The 20,740-nt window shown below is 44.7% G+C and overlaps 1 protein-coding gene and 1 pseudogene across 1 annotated transcript in view; one reads left to right on the forward strand and one right to left on the reverse strand.

The window, feature by feature from the left end:
- CFAP206 (cilia and flagella associated protein 206) overlaps positions 1-20,740 on the forward strand; it is a 334,518-nt gene that overhangs the window by 159,093 nt on the left and 154,685 nt on the right. The window contains exon 9 of the mRNA XM_085609221.1: positions 16,625-16,823. Within this exon, the coding sequence (XP_085465347.1) occupies positions 16,625-16,823 (199 nt within the window). The remainder of the gene's footprint in view (positions 1-16,624; positions 16,824-20,740) is intronic.
- On the reverse strand, positions 11,168-14,512 carry LOC146817634 (transcription factor Dp-1 pseudogene; annotated as a pseudogene).

Genomic DNA, 20,740 nt, shown 5'->3' on the forward strand with positions numbered 1-20,740 from the left:
CCGCTTTCTGAGTCTCTCCGTGAACCAGGGAGCAGAGGGTTTTATTCTTGCGGAATAGTGCTTGATAACAGGTGCCAGCAAATCCATTGCTGCGGACAGTTTTTGCGATAGCTTAGCAGCTGCCAGATTGGCATCCTGATACTTGGTAAGGTCAAAGTTATTAAGGAAATTGGAGAGCGCTTCCTTACTTATCAGGCTAATGTTCCTCCTTTCCTCCAAATTCCTGTTGCTGGAAGGGGGCATAGCTAATGCCATTAAGTGTAAATCAAAAGGAACAGCAAAGTGATCAGACCAAACCAGGGGAACAGGCTCCCCGACTGTTATACGCAGGTCATTAGAAAAGACACCGTCAAGGGTGTGCCCCGCGATGTGTGTAGGATTCCTGACCAGCTGTGAAAAACCACAGCTGCTCAAAGTTTCCAAAAGACAGTGGGTATCCTTACATAAAGCATTGTCTAAATGAAAATTGAAGTCCCCCAGGAGAGTAAAATTAAATCTCTCAATGTAGGGTTCTAACAGCCTACTGAAATCATGAGTAAAAGAGGTCCTGGAACCTGGCTGCCTATAACAAAGAACACCAGAGAAGCTTTCCGTGGGGTGAAGGTTAATGGAGAAATAGAGGGCCTGATAGGGGTCGTGAGGGGCGGTCAAAGCCTGAGTACGGCAGGTCAGGGTTTCTCTATGCAGAATACCCCCCCCCCCCTCTCATGGTAACTTGTAATATACCATTCCGTTTTGCCTCTAGATATACCTTCAATAACTTATCCACCATGATGTTCAAGTACACATGGTAGAAAAATTAGGACAATTAATTCCCACTGGGGCTTCCTTGTAAGACAAAGCGTGGATAGTTGCAATCACTTCCTCTCTAGTGACTTCCCGATCTAGGGCTTTTGCATCCCTCACAACAATCTAGGGAGATTAATGAAACCCAAGTTTGCCTTCATCCGTTCCACGTACATCGGTCGATTGCTATTGTAGAGGCCAGATATGCCGATAAGGTGTCATTGATACTTGACTGTGGGCCTGATTACGATCTTGGCGAATGGGATACTTCGTCACAAACGTGACGGATATCTCGTCCGCTGTTTTACAAGTTCCATAGGATATAATGGAATTGTAATTTGGCGTATTGGCTATACGTCACGTTTGTGACAGAGTATCCCATCCCCCAAGATTGTGATCAGGTCCTGTGTAACTGCCATAGTTCTGTCAGGTCTATTTAATGACAATATAAATGAAGTGGGGGGTTCTCTATTTAATAACCAGGCCAGGAGCCTTTCATACATGTCACTTTCTCAATGTAACGTTTTCCTTTATTCTCTAAGGGTATATTTGTCCAGTGTGTCCCATGGGTCTACAATACTCCAACTAAGCTCCAGACTGGTCCACGCTAGGTCGGTGCCCATAGTTTCACTTGTCTGCAGCCTTGTCAGCCTGACTTCCTATTGCACCATAGTGTGCTGTAAATGCTGCTCAATACCATATGTTTTTTAAATACACTCGCCCCTAAGCCCTACTGTTATGGTCTCCCACTCTGTTGCACGGGTGCCTCTAGACTTCCAGTTTATCTCCAAGTATCCCTCCAAACTTTCTAGAATCTCCGACCTGAATACCATATCAGAGAGGGCCTCCAGGTTCAGCTGCCAAGCCAGAGTTTGTCCCCTTAGTCCCTCCCATCAAGACTTAGCATCAGTGGTCAGATAGAAGTATATTAACATTAAGTATTATGCATCAATGAGTAACATGAATATTGCCTGCTCGTAGGGTGTATAACCTGCCAAATGTCAACAAAATCCTCTTTTTCCTTAACCTCATTGAGCGTGGAAGTCACCCCCAGTTTTTTGTGGTGTCTGGGAGGGGTAACCTATCCATTAGATCTGACAGCCTTAAGGTGGTCTTCCCCCTAACCTTTTGCCATACCCCTTCTGTCTCTGCTGAATTGGGTTTTATTGGCCTTAGGACTCTGCAGACATTAGCAGTGCTGATCAATGCTAAAGTGCTTGTGCTCTCTCCATTAAACATGGTGAAATTGGTTTACACCCAATTGGCACATTTAATTTACTTGTAAGTTCCTAGTAAAGTGGTACTACTTGTACCCAGGGCATGTAAATTAAATGCAACTAGTAGGCCTGCAGCACTTATTGTGCCACCCACTTAAGTATCCTTTTAAACATGCCTTAGTTCTGCAATTTTGTGCTGTTCTAAACTGCTATTTCATCCTGGCAAAATAAACCTTTTTACAAGCCTAAACATACCTTTTTAATACATATTAGTCACCCCTTGGGTAGGCCCTAAACAGCCCATAAGGTAGGGTGCATTGTATTTAAAAAGTTGGACATTAGTTTTAACGTTCACATGTCCTGTTAGTCAAAAACTCTTAAGTTCATTTTTCACTTCTGCTAGACCTATCTCTCCCATAGGATAACATTGGGTTACCTTATAATATTTAATATATGTAAACTTTCATTTGGGAGCAGATAGGAATATCGAGTTTGGTCTCTAAAGAATTGACATTTTAAACCCTCTTTGATGGTAAAGTCAGAGTTTAAGTCACATTTCTGAAAATGCCACTTTTAGAATGTTAGCATTTTCTTGTCCTAACCATTTGGTGACAAATGCAAAAAGAACAATTGATAGGCAGAATTCTGAACAATGTCAAACATTCCCCCCAGTACACGGATCTGGGCCTAAATTAGTCATTTTTTTGCTCCCCATGCCATTCCAGTTTAAACCCAGACATATGTAAATCAGTCTTGACCCTTCTCCCCATTGGAACAGTCCATCCCAAACTGCCAGGCCAGGTCCTCCCTGGACCGGTAACAAGCATCCTGGGACCTATTTCGGGGTATCACCCCTCATCAGCCAGGCTAGTTTGATTCCAGTGGCATTCTGTCCATCCTTTGTTACTGCAGCACTAACCATTTGGTGTTTGCAGCCTATATCTTGGGTCACATGACTAGGTGTAGCTGGCAGTTGGTCTTTGTGTATTACTCACAGGGATGGGGGAAAGGGGGAATAGGTGTTGCCATGATGGGTCATCTCTGACTTGATGGGAGGGCTTAGCTGTCACCTACCCCACTTGCACATCACAAAGACTCTGCTTCAGCACATTCACAAAGGGTTTCACACTAGTCGTTTGTGCCACCAGACAAGCCTCCTGCCAGGGTAGGGAGGAAGGACCTTCCAAACACCTCTGAGGATGGAACCCTCTAGAAACTTCACCTACTTCAAAGATGACACCAAAAATAAATTGTGGACCCTCAGACCCAAATCCCCAGTAGAAATATCGACCTGTGGAAGACTCAGAAGAAGGTCTGCTGTGCTGCTTTACTGCAAGAAGGACTGCTACTCCACTGCCCTGCTTCCTGAGTGAAAAGGACTGGAACTGCATCTTGAGCCTAGGACCACCAGTGGGACTCCAAGGGCTAGTTGGCTGGCCTCCTGATCAGAGCCTCAGGGACTGAAAAGGCTTGAACCACCTTGAACCCTGCCCTTGGACTTTCCCTGATGTTAGTCCTATCCCCCAAGTGCTGCCACCCCAGTCTTGGACCCTTGTAAGTGGGCCTGAAGGTGCTCTGCCAGCCCAGCTGTGGTCTTTTAGCCATAACTGGTGCAGCGCAATGCATTTTCTCGCAGCCCCACCCCGGAGCTGCCTCTACACGACGCATCTCCGATGCAGGACAGCACATCTCTTCCAAACTGGCATTCCTCAACACCTCCTCGACGCAGCACCTCGCATCACAGCCCTGCAACTCCTCGAAACCGCTGCTGCACAACGCATCCTCGAAACAGGAGCTTGCATCGTAACCCATCGTAACCGCCAAAGATCGACACATCCTCTTGGCGGTATCGCAACGGTCTACAACCCGGATTTACACTCTGCCAACTAAGTGCACCCTCATCTCACACCCAACAATGGAGTTAAGTAACAATCACGTGGCTACAAACAAACAACAAAATCCCCTCTAAACTGATCTTAACCAAGTAATTCAGCATAACATGATATTTAAAAGGGCTCAGACCCATGCGAGGCACCACGGTCAAGTAAAGCAGGGCCCACTGCTCATGCAGGGACAAGACCCTAAAAAAACCTTCTATGCACCCTCATGAGCAAGAAACCTCTCAAGCCTACCACTTGGCTCCTCCGCCGACCAGCATCTCACAGGGGAAAAAGGGAGCCTCCTATGCAGGTCCCCCCCACTCACTTAGCAGCAACCTTAACATCATAACTGTAGAATGTTGTGCATGGATAAATCAAAACTAACATCACTCAATATATATAAAGTCACTTTAAGCCACTCCACCCCGTACATTTAGTCCACATCAGTTCTTTTGTACTGGTAGGACCTGTAATACTTATCAGGTGGCAAGGTTTCACCAGAGGTACAATCGCACAGCAGCTGCCTGGTAGCAGCGGGCGCAGCAGCCAAAGCACTTAGCACGCCATTCATGGCCAAGGTCCTCCGCCCCCAACCATGGTCTCATTCAGTTGATGATCCGATGTATCTGGAGAGGGACCTACCGGGGGATACACCAGCCAGTGCACAACCAGTCCTTCAAGTGGTTCAGTAGGGTCAGTCCTAGTACTCCATCCACTAGCCGACAGTCATCCATGCCACCCAACTTCATGGTAGCATCCTGGCATGTCCGTGGTCAGCCCTGCGTCCTTTCTGCCGTCCAGTTTTAGCCAATCCCACACCTCCTTTGGGGAGATAAAGAAATAGGATTTGCTGTCCTGTATAACCCTAAACTTAGCCGGCAACAGCAGCATATGTTTCAGGTTCATAGCTTTAAGTTTTTACTTCATGGCTGTAGATGTTTCACACATTTGTTGGACCGTCTTCATATAGTCAGAGAATATTTGTATGTCACTGGCTCCATGACAGAGGTCGTCCCTGGTGTGTACTGTTCATAGGATGTGACCTTATCCCTATATTTAAAAACTTTTGTGATCATGGCCCATGGGGGGATGGGGAAGACCCGGAGATGGCATTTGTACCGAGGCCCTATAAGCTCATTCAGTCACAAATACAGAAGAGAGTTTATCTGGCCGCAGTACATCCCGTATTCACTGTTCTAGGAATAGTTTGGGGTCAGACCCATCAACGCTTTCTTGGATGCCAACGAAGTGGAGGTTAATCCATCAAGACCTACTCTACAAATGTTCAAGTTTGTCTTCGAGGTGAAGGGCTCAGTTTGCAGCAGAGCATGCCATTGTTCTCAGGTCCACCACCTTTACTGTCAAGTGCCACACTTCCTTTGCTATCGCCAGCGACCTCTCATTTACCTTGACAGCCAGCATTTCAGTTGTTTTCCAGAGTGTGTCTGGACTGCTCTGTGGCCACTAGAATTTGTACTTCTGTGGGCTCCATAGTCTAAATCAAATCAAATCAGGTGTTTGTTAAGTGCGACTACTCACCCGTAAGGGTCTCAAGGCGCTGGGGGGTGTGGGCGGGGTTCGCAGGTTCCAGTCCATCAAGGAGGTGGTCTGTCGAAGAGCCAGGTTTTGAGGTTTCTTACGAAGATGGGGAGCGATGTTATCTGTCTGAGGTGGAGCGGAAGGTCGTTCCAGGCTCTGGCCGCACGGAAGGAGAAGGAGCGGCCTCCCGATCTGGTCTTTCTGGTGCGGAGGACCACGGCGTAGGAGAGCTGGGCTGATCATAGGGTCCTTTGGGGTGCATGGAATTTGAGTCGGCTATTCAGGTATGCTGGTCCGGTGTCGTGGAGGGCCTTGTGAGCGTAGCTTAGCATCTTGAAGGTGACTCTAGCTTTGATGGGGAGCCAGTGGAGTGTGCGCAGGTGCTGGGAGATGTGGGAGTGTCTTGGCAGGTTGAGGACCAGTCTTGCAGCAGCGTTTTGGATGTTCTGTAGCTTGCGGGTGAGGTTTTTGTTTATTCCGGCATAGAGTGCATTGCCGTAGTCAAGCCTGCTGGTGACCAGGGCGTGAGTGACGGTCTTTCTGTGTTCGAGGGGGATTCATTTGAAGGTCTTACGTAGGAGGCGGAGGGTGTGGAAGCAGGAGGACTAGACTTAGTTGATCTGGCGGTCCATTTTGAGCTCTGAGTCCAGGATGATTCCCAGGTTGCGTGCATGGTCCGTGGGGGTGGGAGGGCTTCCGAGGGCGGGGGCCACTAGGTGTCGTTCCAGGCGTCTGGGGTTTGGGACCATGATGAGTCTCAGGTGCATCACGGCCATTCTCTGTGACATCTCTCATCTAGCCACTCCTGGTAGCCCCAGCGAATTTTTGGATGCAGGACTGCTGCATGGGCTGGGGTGTTTATTTATCCCTACCCATGGGTCGGGACAAGGCCTGTCTCTTGCTCCTGTGTAGAGGAGGCAGCATACCAGGGCAACTGTCCCCACCTTGCAATCAGGGGGACCCAGAGGAAGTCCAGACCATCTCAGGTAGGTCACACCAATAAGGCTGTAACCAGAGCCTCCTCTGTGCCAACTGATAATAGCTTTGTCCAGGCTCAAAAGGATGTGGATGGTCCCAGTCCAGTTGGCTGAGACTGAGAGCAGAAAGGATCCCTCTTCTCCCGAGTGCTGGCCGCTCAGTGTTCAGCCCCCTCCTCAGTCACCGAGGCAGTTGAGGGGTATAAAGACACCTCACCACACCCTCCATATCCAGGGCTACTCAACTGTTCTCCAGGCATGTTGTCTGATTAGGTGATTCCCCTGCTGCAACAAGCTCAGGCAGGGCAGGCGTTCTCACAGCCCGGTAAGTATCAGCATTGGACAGCAACCCTTCTGCTCACCACTGGACATCGATCAGATGTCCCCCGGACTATGACCCCTTGGACTCAGGAAACTCCCCAACGAGGGAGGAGAGTGCCCCAGACCCCTTTCCCTCCCACCCCCGCCCTGGCTGACATGTCACGGTTCAATCACCTACCTCCTCTCACAGGTCCGCATGCTCCAGCAGTTGGTGCCAGTCACAACCCAGGCCGTTACCTCCCAGCTCCTCACACTGCTTTTCCAGTAGTATAGTTTAACATCTGCCCAACCTAAGCCTGCTTCGTAGAGGGAGAATCAAAAATTTTCGAAGGATACCCTAGGTATTTTCACCACCCAGAGGAAACTGGTAATTTATGTCTGTAAATCTGTGAAGAAAGTGGGTGGTAGCGGGTAGAGGTAGTGCTGTAGGACATATGGGAAATGGGGTAAGGACACCATCTTGAAGAGTGCACCCCTTCCCGCCATCAAGAGAGGCAACCAGGACCATTACCTCATGTCCGTCGACTTCTCCCAATTAACTTTGAGCCCTGATGCTTCCTCCTAGATCATCAGGATTTTCATGAGTCGTGTTATGGTGTCCTGGGGTCTCTAAATGAAGAGAAGCATATCACCTGCGTACACCTTCCACCCAAAGCCACTAAGTCTATGGTCCACCCGTATGAGCTCCGCTAGGGGCTCCTTCACAAGAGCAAACAATAAGGGGGAAAGCGTGTAACCCTGTCATGTGCCCCTATCTATGGGGAATTCCTTTAAGAGGGCTTTGTTCACTCGAACCTGGGCCCAGAGTTCTATGTACAATATGTACACCCACCACCTAAACCTGAGTCCAGATCAGTTGGGGCTCCACCGTTATGGCGGAGGAGCATCACCCTCTTGCCAGCAAATGCAAACACTAAAAATAAAATAAACCCATTTTTATTATAATTGTATTTTTCTTGAAGAGCGAGTCTTAGGGGTGGGGCCATCATGATGACATCACAGAAGGAGGAGTATTGGGTGCTACTGTCAGTGCGCATGTCAGTTCAGCCGGCTGTCTTAAGATGGTCAAACCGATATGTGCACTGAGATCTCTCCAACCCGAGCTGCGTTGCCGGTTGGAGAGAACAGCAGCCACAGGCTCTCATTACTCATGGGAGCATAAAACCAGCCAGCTCAGGCCAATTCCCGTTCTTCTCTCACGCTGGAGTCTGGGAGCCTGTGCACTAGCACTAGCGCAGAAGAGCACCGAGACAGCAAAGCAGCGAGCAGCAGGTAAAGTGCTTTTATAGTTTATTGTATCCCCAAGCTGCCCCAACACTGTTGTTACATAGCAGCCGCTACTCGTCCAAATCGCATTTTGTGGAGGACTGCCAGCAGATGGGGCTAGTGCAAAGTACCAAAGCCCATTTTATGACCACCAGAAGTGCGGCGTCTCCCAGTAGTTCGTCCGTGCAGACCAAAGCTAAGTGTAGCGGTGAAGGCAGTGCCCAGTGCTCCTGCCAGGCATAAAGCCAATTTGGTCAGCATGCACTACTGAACGTTTCACCCTGTTGAGGCGAGTAGCCAACAACAAGGGACAAAATATTGAAAGGTAAATGGACAGATGGAGGGTGTGGATTTTCTATTCTTAAGTCCTCATCTACGTACTTTGAAGATATATGAATCACTAAGGTATTGATATGTGGAGTTAGGTATAGCAAATGTATGGAACCTTACCTTTCGATATTTTGTCTCTTAATATTATTGTAACAATATTCTGTCCCATCAATATTTGGGGTTCAATATTCCCAGCCAACACCATCTTTTTCAGATTCTGTAATGAGTGGGGCAGTATCATTCAGATTGAAACTACTTGCAACTGGCAGATTCATCTGCTAGTATGTCTCATGTGAAACCAAATTGATGTACTGGTGAAAGTCTTTCTTCTCCCACTTTTTTAAATAGCGCACCTGAATATGAGCTAGAATGAGATTCTGGATTCTGATTGTCTTGATTCTTGGGTGCCCCAGTTGATTTACAGTCCCTTGTTGCCTGGAAGGTTTACGATATTTCAGAGTGCTCTTTGGAACCTGCTTCCGTTTGGATATTTAGCATGGAATTTTCTAACCAAATAAACCAAGATCTCCAGCAACCTCATGGGCGGAGAATCTTCCAATGGGAATTGAAGGAAGCGCCTGGCTAACATCATGGGGAGGAATTGCACAAGACCTGAAGGAGGGACACAGATAGCGGTTGAGGAGAAAGTTTGCATGTCTGATGTGTACAAGGGGATAAAAGGAGATTTGGGCAGCGGAAGCTATGTTCATGAGCTAGACTGCTAAACCATATGTGTAATCCATTTTTGGTTCAAATAATATTTACCAGGGCAGTCTCTATTCAGCAGGAACATTTAAGTCCGTTGCAAGCATGCAGTAGCTATCCGACAACTTTACCGTTGTATTGTAAGGCTCCTTGTTCCGACATGTTCAGTAGTATATGCCCATCCTTAGCCTTTCTTGTTCTCTCCCTACTCCAGTTCCCTCACGTTAGCAGGAGTTAGGCTGGGTTTACTTGTCTATTTGCTTGTTTGTACTATCTAGCATTGTCTTTCACTTGGCAGTCCTTGTTCTTTTTTACATCTAGAGATCTACGCCTTCATCTTGCTCGGCGTGAGACTCGTAACTGTACAATCCACAAATCAGTTCGGTAAGCTCTGACAAAGGTTGATTTTACTGGTTGCTTTCATCCCTGTATTTACGCACCTCATAGTCGACTTGTGTGTTTATTTGAAACTATGAAGCAAATGTCTGTTGAGTCTGAGATCCTGAGATGTTGAAGAATCAGACGAGTAGCATCTCTCTCGCTCTCTCTCTCCCCCCCCCCATTTTCCGTTCATTCTCCCTGATTGGTGTGCTTCTGTGTCCAGCCATTGGTGGGGTGAAAGGGAGTTTGGGATCCTGACGACATTGTTTAATGTTTTAGGAATTCATGTGTACACTCTCACATTCGTACATCCCTTCGATGTTTCTTTGATCAGTGCTTGAATTATAAGCCGCTACAGATCATCGCTGCAACTCTGTTTGTCCTAATGAAAATACATTTAAACAGACTGCTTTTCGGTACACCCATTACCACTCCTAACACAGATGGGCACAAATTATTTTTTAATAATGGAATATGGTAAATATATAGTAGGTCTTTTAGGCAAATGGAGCAATAGTTTGAAGGAACAAATGTATTTTCCAAGCCAATAAAAAAAAAGCACGAACAAGAGTAAATAGAGGATCAGAAACCACACTGGTATCAAAACACATTCACACAACATTAAACATAAATCAGTAGGACATCCCTTGCTGACACTGTTGATGGTATCTTCCAAACCAACCTCCCCAAGAATTTCTCATTTTCTGTCTGTGGCGCCTTAAGCCCCTCAAACATGAGGAGCCTACAACAGGAAGAACTAATACTAGTTGACTTACTGTTCACCATTGCCCTCAGAACCACCCTCTCCTCTTGGAAATCACTGGGGAATGCCTCTGATAACAGATGGTGGGAATGGTTGAGATATATTGGAGGCGCCCACTCCATCCTCGCTACACAATACCCCTGAATCTGGGCTTTTAAGGCCCTATGGAACAACCTTGACCACTGTTTAGAAATAATTAACCCCCATGAGAAGGGTTCCACACCTGTCCCATACAGCTCATCTGCACCTCATAGCACTGTTTTGTACTTTTGTCCTTAAGGCTCATAATGCTACATCATGGCAATACTAGATAAGTCCTATCAGATTTTCCTCTCCACCTCCATACTAATGTTGGATGATCACCCCTATCTCTAGATCTTTTCTTTCTCCTTTTCTCCCTACTATCTTTCTGACTTTCTTTCTATTTCTTTCTTATTTTTCTTCTCACAGTTGTGCAACAGTGGCAGTACCGTATTGTTGAGCTCTTTATTAATTATATAACATCAACTGTACCTAGCACCAGACATCTTTGTGACAATATATTATGTACAGTAGGTTTTTAGCTCATGTATATCTGTCAGCCGTCTGTTATGTATTAAAATCCTTAATAAAATCGTTTGAAATAAGGACATCCCTTGTTGATATATCCGGGGTGCAATCTCGAAGCTCATAACAGCTCTCCAATATATCCTTGTGGGGTGGAACAGATTAATAAATAGTGTTCCCACACAAATAGATTCCTGATCCTTTTTGACTTAATCAAAAATATCCCAGTATTTGTAAAGCGCAAACAATTGCCCGAGGGCGTCATGGTGCTGTGGGCCGTCGGGAACATTAAGTGAGCTATTGCACAGAGGCACATGGTGCTGAGCTGACCTGCCACAGGTGCCGGGGATCGAACCGTGACCCCCGGTGCTCCAGAGTCACAGGCCCTGGCTGCTGCACCACACCTCTCCCACTTGGAAATAAGGAACAAAATCAAAAACAGATTTATGCAAAGAATCAGCCAGCATCGTCATTTTCGTTAATCGTCATCATCATAATTGTCATCTTCTTCACCATTATAAGACACCGGCGTCTCAACCCTAGAACCATAGTACTGTGAGCCATTGGACCATTGGAGCTTGTTGCCAGTAAACCATCTGAACCACTGGAAAATCACCAGAAGAAAATCGTGTGCCATTCATTGTTGAACTAGAAGTCACATATACACTTATGATGGCTCCTTGACCCATTTCAGTTACATATGGTTCAAGAGCTTTAGGCACCAAGCTCCTTGCTATTTTCAAATCCTCTGCAGAACAGTTCCAGCCTGCAAGCCATTCCCTTTCACTTTAATACTTCAATATCATCGTGGATTTCAAACTTATTGTCCAAATTAAAAAGGTATTCCCATTGAACTGTCTTTTTGCTGGTGTTCACGATGATAATTAGTAAGTGTGTGACAGAGTTGGACAGAGGGGCTTTATTTGTCTTTTGCACAGTCTGGCAATTCTGCTGAACCAAGTTCTTAAAGGCAATTTGCTGTAGAATTAGTTCTTGTAACTGAGACTGTTCAAGTCGTCTTTACCTCTCTACCTCCAAATTTTGACATTCTTGAGTCGATCTGGTTGGCAAAGCGATCCACTTGATTTCTTTGTTTTCTTTAGAGATTATCTTCATGGCCATGAGTACATTTAAGGCATCATATACACAGAGTCTTATATTTTTTGAGTAGTTCGTAGAGTTCTGCTACGCGGAACTCTGCGAAGTGCAAACAAACTCCGCCACACTACGCGGAGCTCCGCAAGCAGCAGAGTGCATTAGATAAATGCTAGTTCGCTGTGATTTTCAGTGCCAGGTGCTTGTCCGCACTGTGCAATCATCGCAAACAGCACCATGCACAGTGCAAGTGGGCGCTGCTTCCTTTCTGCCGCTCAAGTAGATTTTTACTCGAGCAGCAGTTTCTCAACGTGAACGGACTGTTTCTCAATGCGAGCAAACGCGACCACTCGCAATGAGAAATTTGATCACCCGTGTTGAGAAATCTCGCCAGGAGTTTGATTTTTCCTGCTCGCGCTCACCAACTTGATGTTGACGATCGCGAACTAGGAAACATCTCACCAGGAGGTGGATTTTCCTCGCTCCCGCTCGCAAACTTGACATTGACGAACGCGAGCGAGGAAAAAAACAATGCTCTGCAATGCGAAGCGGAGTTTTTCAGGACTCCGCGAGCTCTGCGTAACGTGCAGTGCAGAAAACTCTGCAAACTCCGCAAGCGGAGCGGTGTTTACCGCCCAGACTTAATCTTAACCCGACTCAGTTGGTAAAATATGGTTGGCAGCGTCTGTTCAGCCCTCCAGGATTCTGACAACATTGTAGCCCTTCTCTTTGCTGGTACAGTAGTGACGTTGTTCTGAGTTTGCTGTTGCTCATGAGCATAGCTTATGGAGGGGTGTTACACCCCCTAAAAATGTATTCTGTAGCAAATAGTTGGGTATAGATCCTTTCAGTCAGGTATGGTGAGGTGTCTGTCGGATTTCACACTGGATTTTTACATGCCCACTCTCACACGAATAGCATCTCTCTCTCTCTCTCTCTCTGCCCCTCTCTCTCTCTCTCTCTCTCTCTCTCTATCTCTCTTACGATGAAAACTATTGTGTTTTAAGTACCCCTAACAATCCCCACTCCTCTTGCTTTCCTCCTTAGTTCCCATAGTGTCCAACTTTTCATAATATATTTTATCGGATTGGGCCAGTGCGATCGTTGGGAAATCTGATGCTTGCATCTCCCCCCCCTCCCCCCCCAACAGGGCCAGGTTGGGAACCAAAACCGGCCCTGGCAAAGTGCATGGCCGGCCTCCAGGAGTGTTGGGGGTGCAGCTGAACTGTTTGCCACGGCCGGTGTCGGACGATTTCATACAGCGGCCGATATTGCAGCTATGCATAAAAACGGCCCTGTAATAAAATCGGCCCCCAGGGGCCCAAATCCAGCCCCCAACCCTGGCGGCCTACCGGGGAACTGCCCGGTGCCCACTACGGCCAGTCTGGCCCTGCCCCCCAATCTTACTGACCAAGCTGCGCCCCTGCTGTTGCTGATTGAATTGTGTTTTTTGTGTGTGTTTTCATCATATGTTGTGACCTAGTGGTGAAGTTTCCATTGTGTGCCCTTGGGGCTTGGTGTGTTGCACTATGGCATTGTTTTCCTTATTTTATAAACTGCCTTTAAGTGTCTTTTATGCGTATTCTGTAGTGGGTGTGCTGTGCTGCGTCAGTTTATCCCAGCCTTCTCTAGTTAACCACTTGTGTGCTGCGGTTCGGTGCTGTCTTTGAATTTGAGTCCTTCCTTTGTTGTCCTCTGTGCATGCACACTGCCATGGAGGGGTGTGCCTGTGTAAGGGTACAGAGTGTTCATTTATTGTGCTAGGGCACCGTGCCATGTAGATGTTGGCATTGTGCCTGATGTGGTGCTGTTTCATGGAGGATAAGGCCGAAAAATAGAAGGCTGTTTCTCCTGTAAATCCAACTAGCATAAACTATTCAGGAAATGAATGGTGTTTCCTCAACTTTCTCACACCAAACAAGCATGTACATCTGTCGCCAATCGGGTCATATTTTGAAGCATATTTGGGAGCTGGGGGTTGGCAGGGGGAAACAATACTTAAGGTACCCACAAACCTGGGAGTTTTGGGGTGTGGGAGTTTTGGGGTGTTTTTGAGGAAGCACCCACTCCCCATCCCAGTTGGAGACTGTAGTGAAATATTATTGCATGCTATTCTTTTTCGCTGGCATTCCCGAATCAACCTATATTATTTATTGTTAATTACTTTATGTTGACTAAAGAACCGTTAAAGTATTACATTCAGTACATTAAAACACATAGAATAAAATATACAATCATCAAGTAAAATCATCAATATGCAATGAATATAAACGCTAAAGAGCCAGATACTTACAGTACGGTATTAGGTGATCTCAGAAGTTTCTCGTAAAGTGCAACATGCCAGCCTATGATTTTTAAAACAACAATCAGTGTCATATAAAGTGCGGGTATAAGCCTGTGCTTACCAAGATCAGGAAATGAGAGAGCAGTCAGTCAATATCGCTGTTCTCCTTTTAATCAGAATTACTTGTACTACTACGAGGTTTACTGTTTAGGGCCTTTAGGGCTACATTAGCTGGAAGAAAGGACTATGAAGTTTGTGTCTCCCTTTGGCCTATTTGGTTAAGAATCATTGAGAGGCATCACTTTTGGTCTGATTGTCCATGCCCATTGCAAAAAGCGAGAGACGACACACACAATTTGTTCTTCCGTGTCACTTCCCAGTAGCTTCTCACGCCCACAGACTTGCACACTGCGAAGAGCCATTCCTTATGAGGTAGTTTTCAGTTAATCAATAAAATAAAATAAAAATACATGAGGTAGTGTGTAGCAGGGACAGAAAAAGAAAAGGTGTTCCTTCGTCTCCACATGTTGCGGGCAGTGAGGACAGTGGTATGGTGGGCAACCTGCTTTATCCCATTTGATGTAAATGATCTTAGCGGCTAAGCGCCACATCTAAATTGCACATATAGGCATCTAGCTTGAAATTGGAAAATTCTGTCCAAGTATGATTCGAAGCTAGGGAGACACTTGTGGGTCAAGAACTGCCCTGGTATACTCCCATCTATCTGATCGCTCAAGATCTGCGTCATAACACATTCACAGTAGTTTCTTTTCAGTTTCTGGGTGACTCCTCTTGCTATATTTGCTGGACAATCCCATATTTCTCTCATTTTAACCATTTCACATAGATTATTGACTTGTTTTCGCCAGGGGTGCGAACTTGTTTGTCGCAAGAGATTAATTCTATTAAAGATTCCCTGTACTTTATATCTTATCTTACGTCATAATGATGCAGTGGTCGAAGTGCATTAAAAAAAGTATGGGAACTATGATGCTGCGCACAGTAGGGGTGGGATAAGTGAGCATGGGGACAGAGTCAAAAGTGTGACTAAATATTCTGTACGTTTTGTGGTCTTTCACCTTCAAGTAACTACATATCAAATGACATGCATGTTAAATGAAGAACACATGCAAGTTAAGTTAATCAGTGGGAAATGCACTTGAACATTATAACACCTCTATTGGTTTATGCACTGCAGAGGTCTGAGTCTCTAACCACAGAGCCACAGAATTGAATCCTGGTTGGTGCAGTGGAGAATAGTGACTTGTGTATGTTCAGGGCTACAAGGTCCCAGTTTGTGACAGAAAGCACTGTGAATATGTAAATTATTATTTAAAACTTGCATTACACACAGAATAAGATAGGCTGCTAGAAAAATATGCAAAAAGGTTTAAGATAAAAAAGTGCTTCCAAAATATAGATTTTAGCAATACCCAGACTGTAAGTAATGCCATTTTTTCTATAGCTATCATTTAAACGCACTCACTTTGCAGCTTAACTTGTAGCTCCCTTGCAATACCTCACAAAAAGAATAAATCTGTGTTATCAGGAATCTTCTAGTTATTGCATCAATTAAAGCCAATACCAGCTTCCAAACAGTCTTTACATTTTCAGATTAAATAGTTGCGCACATTTGCATTTCTTTCAGACAGCAGGCACCCTGGCAGGAAGGCTTGTTTAGCTGTCTGCCCCTCTCTCGGTTTCACAGTACAGAAGACTCCCTGCCTTAAATTTCAGCTCAAGCATTTCAGCTCTCAGAATTAAACGTCCCCGGACAGTTGTTGTTTCACAAAAAGTAGAGGAACTGTTTTTCTAAAACAAAAAAAGTTTGGCCACTTCGTGCCCCTCAGATTCCAACCCCACCACTTTGATCACTGTACTAATGTAATATTAAGTGTGAGAAAATTGATTTGTGAATGAACCCAAAACATTAATTTGCACTAATAAGTGCAGCTAGCAATGGGGAGCGAGTCCAATCAAAGTGCCTCAGAAAGTAGGGAGGACGGGATGGATGAGGAAGACCAACATGAAAGTGGAGGCCAGGGAGAATAAATGCTCTAAGTGTGTGTCCTGGGCGTATATGGCCTACCCCATGCTCCGTTCCATACTGTATCGTATGTAAGGATGATTATGTATCCCTGCTTTACTTGTTTCACCTCCAATGCTGCAACCCAAGCCAAAAATAAGGCAAAAAGAAAGATAATACACTGTATGCTGTACTGTTGATGTTTTGTTTTTATCGTAAAGAAGAAAATGAAGTTTAAAAAATAATAATAATAAGTGCAAATGACTTTCTGGGTTTCATCAAGGATTAAGGTTGATGACAGTGATGTACTGCGGTTAGCAAAAGCCCTTATACCCAAATTTTAATATTGAAAGGTGCTTTCATTTTAGAAATGTGTCGTGCTTTTCTCTGCTTTGAAATGGTTTTTTTTATTATCATTTGAGGTTAGGGGCGGTATAAATGTTCTCATTGTTTCAGACGTTTTTATCAATAAACAACTTATGAATGTGTGCCTTTTTGTTTTTTACAGCCTCATTTTATTGCGGTTTCAAACTTGTGGAATAGCTTTCAGGATGAGATTGTACTGCTCAGTGTTCTCAGCAATATGACTGCTAATCTTCAGCCATTCCTGGGTACCCACGAACAGCTCTTCCCCGCTGCTGTCCTGCAACAGCTTCTGACTGGAATAATTGTGAAAAGTGACGACGAGCGGAAATCGGAAAATAGCGGTACTAACTTATCATTTGATTCCTTTTAGCATTTTCCTAGTAGTCCTGTGCAAGTTCATATCTTTACTTCATGGTGTGTTCAAATGCATCAGTCTAACTAGCTTTTATACTGGTTCTGTCCCCTTTGGGGCCACCATCGAAAAGGAAGCCTTTTAAAGATAACTCTGTTTCCATTATTATATTGCATGCCAACACATGGCATTTCCTTTCTAAGTTCTTTGTGTCTTCATGCCATGGTGTTTTGAGGCCTTTTTTCTGACTCCTGGGACTTCAAATGAAGTTAGATTGGGCAGTCAAGAAGTATGCTAAGAGGAGGTAAGGTTTAAGATACCGTAACCACATTCACTATCGATCAATGAATACTTTGCTTTATTTGAATTTCTAAAAATCATAAAAACATACAATAAATTACGATATCAATACATTATCAATAAAACTGTATTACACAAGTTATTTAAAAGCCATATAATCAGAATAAAAACATTGTGGTAAATATGTAGCATGGCAGTATTGCACAGAGCAGAGAGAGACACCCCTTCATATTTGGTATAATCTACTTATCCAGTTTTTGCTAAGGTGTATCAGAGACCACAAATTAATAGATACCATGCAATAAATTGGTAAGGATGTTAGTTGTTGCAAGAACCATATGGGAGGGCGGCATTGTTAAAAACAAGCATTGGCAATGCAATAGGACTCGCATTTACGGGAGACCTATTGCATTGCAAACGGCGTGCGTGCAACAAGGCACGACAGAGGGGGTGGCGGCCGCGAGAAGGCATCGGGCTGCGGGAGGAAGGGGCACGGTAGGAAAGTAGTCCGTCCAGTAAAGGGGCCGGTAGCCATGGAAGGACACAAATGACGACATGGTCGTCATAAGGAGGGACTTAGAAGCCTACAACCTATAGGAAGGCAGCATTTGAAACACAAGCCAGTGAAAAAGATGGGTGTAGAGTGGGTAGAGATTCCACGAAGCTTCCAGCTATACCGAATACTGCATGCCTCGCAAAGTGATCAGCGCATGCGCTGCAACGCTAGGCGAGACCTAATGATGTTCATGGGCTGAATAAAACATTCCAGCCAGAGATATCTTATAAAATGTGTAAAAACATTGCATGCAAAGTACTTTGGTCGTAAAAGTCGTCGTCACACGGACATTTAGTTAAACCGACGGACCAATCATTGGTTTTAGGAAATGTTACCAATTGATGGAAAATATCAAGTCTAATTCATGTCAGAACAAACCTATGCTGGTGATTGTTAACTGATTTAAGATAAGGTTGCATACCATTAGTAACAATCAGCAATTGTTTTTGGTAACACTTGGTTCAGCTACTTCCGCAGATAGCCAACGTTCTTCAAACAGAGATAAATATTGCTTTTTTAACTCCCTCCTACTAATGTAGTGCAGCGTATCCGGGTTCTCAAAATATTCAATGCAACCTAACTCCAGACATTTTATATTGTCTATTTTATTAATGTCAGCAAAGGGATTTGCAGAGACAAAGACACCTTAAGACAGTCGTTAATAATATTTCGATTTAAAGCTGTCTTCGTAAGTCCAGATCATATGCCATAATAACATTGGCTGAATTCTAATCAAATCAGATAAAAATGGGGACCCAAGTTCTGTGTGACACACAAGAGGAACAGCTCTTAGGAACAGAAAGAAGGTTCATGAAAAAGGCGTTCTCTGCCAGTTGGAGGCGATTAATGTTGGTATATCCCATACTCCCGCCCCGTACAATGCCACAGACACACACTTAGGTTTGTATAGTAACCATTTCATTCAAATGTCTTTTGCCAAGTTTAGTGGCTAAGTTATGCAGCACTTATGGAGCTTTTATGAAGAGTAACTTTTTAGTGTCTACAGTCTGTTTCCAAGTACTATGTGCCTCAAATAGAATCCCCAAGTAAGAAAAGAGGGAGTAAAACTTAGCATCCCCAACCTTAAAATCACGGCTCTTCGCAACATTCTCCCCACATTTCATTATGCTTGTTTTTCCAAAATTCACATTTAGACCCAAACCCTGTATATAATTAGCAAAACAAGTGAGTAACCACTATTAGTCCATTGGGGTATGAGACATGAGCCGCAGCATAGAGCACAATCAGGATCGGGCGAACACTGGCCTGCTCCCCGTGTTCATCTCTCCAAGAAAATGTATTATTAGCATGTCTAACCCTTGCTCTGACAGTATTTTTCACAATTTGTCTTGTTAGACACCGTTGAATGCACTTGATAGATCAACAAATGCCAGATAAAGTTGTCCCTCTTTGTTTTGGATATACATCCCAATTAGCAGGTTTAAATTAGGTCCATGTTTGATCGTCCCCAGGCCTCTACGAAAGCCATACTGTAGTTTGACAGGATATCATTATTTTCTGTCCAGTCTTCCAGTTTTCTCAGTAGTATCCTGCCTGTAACTTTCACAAAAGAAGTAAAGAAATGGGTCGGTTGCAAGCTGGATTGGCCCCTCTTTTTATAGATCATTACAATCAAAGAATCTAACCATGTATTGGGAATGCCTGTGCAGCAGCAAGTTCCTATTACCTTGGCCAGAATTGGTCTCCAAAATGGAATGTTATCCCAAAAGAGATCAATGGGGATACCGTCCAATCAACGTTCCCTCAGACATGTTACTTCTACAACAAATTTCGTCCTTATTTACTTACTGGAAGTGCAGGGCAAATGAAGTATGTACGTATAATAAAAACTTAAGAGCAGAGACATAATTTAACTTTGATTGGTTATTTTTACAAACCACAATTTAGGCCCACAGATCATGTGTTTAACGTAACTCCTGTATCCAATAGATTCCAGGCCTTGTCAGATTTGGACACACAGGATTGACAAATATCTCCAGTGGAATACCGCCCTTGTCCCCCGGAAAATCCTCGAGATCTTGCTTCCTCCTGCCCTACTGATATTCCGGATGATCAGCCTACCACACTTAAAGCTAAGGCCAATACAGACTTAAGTATTTTGAGATGGAACGTGGCTGGCCTTCAACAGAGGCTTGGTGACCCGGACTGGCTATGCCTCTCTGAGGATCAGGACATAGTCATGTTTCAGGAGACCTGGGCTACCCAAGACCTACACATTAATGGGTTTCATTGTCGTAATATTTTAGCCCCCAGTGCCAAATTTGGTCGCCCCTTGGGGGGCTTATTTGTTGTGATCAGTATTGCTGCTGGGGGCAGCATCAAGGTTCTCCCTACTAACAGTCGTAACTTCCAAATTTTATTATATAAAAGAAGAGTCTCTTTTTATTTGGTTAATTTTTATAACAATGATTTTAACTCTATCCCCCATAGGAATTTCATGAAGCTCTTTGATTTCATCTCCCATCGCGATTCCCAGCAAGAATCAGCAAAAAACACTGGTATTCTTTTGGGGGGTGATTTCAATGCGAAACTAATGGACAGACTAAACAGCTCAGGTTCTTATAACTCTAGCTCTACCTGTCGTAGAGGCGCTGAGTTGGCCACGTTTTTGAGCATGCACAATTTCACCAATGTCATGGACATTGTTGGAGTAAATCACGCAAATAACCACCCTGTGCCAACATTTAGGGGAAGGGGGTGTTCCTTTATCATAGATTTCTTTTTTATATCCCCCTACCTCGCCGACCACTTAATGGAAGCTGAAGTTATTACCACGAGCCAATGAGATCATAATCCCATTAGAATAGGGCTGAGTCTAGCCCCACGGCCAATGTTCACCTCTGAATGTGGGGCCAGAAATCTAACACCCTCCACTGATAACTTGATACTAATATGGAGGGGCGTAGATAATAATGATTTGTTTTAGACGGTGGTAAAGGAAAACAAGCTCCTTATAAACTCATGTTTATCAGCCCAAGACCCATTCCCTGAAGCTGTTCATGACTTTAATAAACTTTGCTCAGCTGTAA

The sequence above is a fragment of the Triturus cristatus genome, chromosome 6 (assembly GCF_964204655.1).
Source record: "Triturus cristatus chromosome 6, aTriCri1.1, whole genome shotgun sequence".
NCBI classification, from domain to species: Eukaryota; Metazoa; Chordata; class Amphibia; order Caudata; family Salamandridae; genus Triturus; species Triturus cristatus.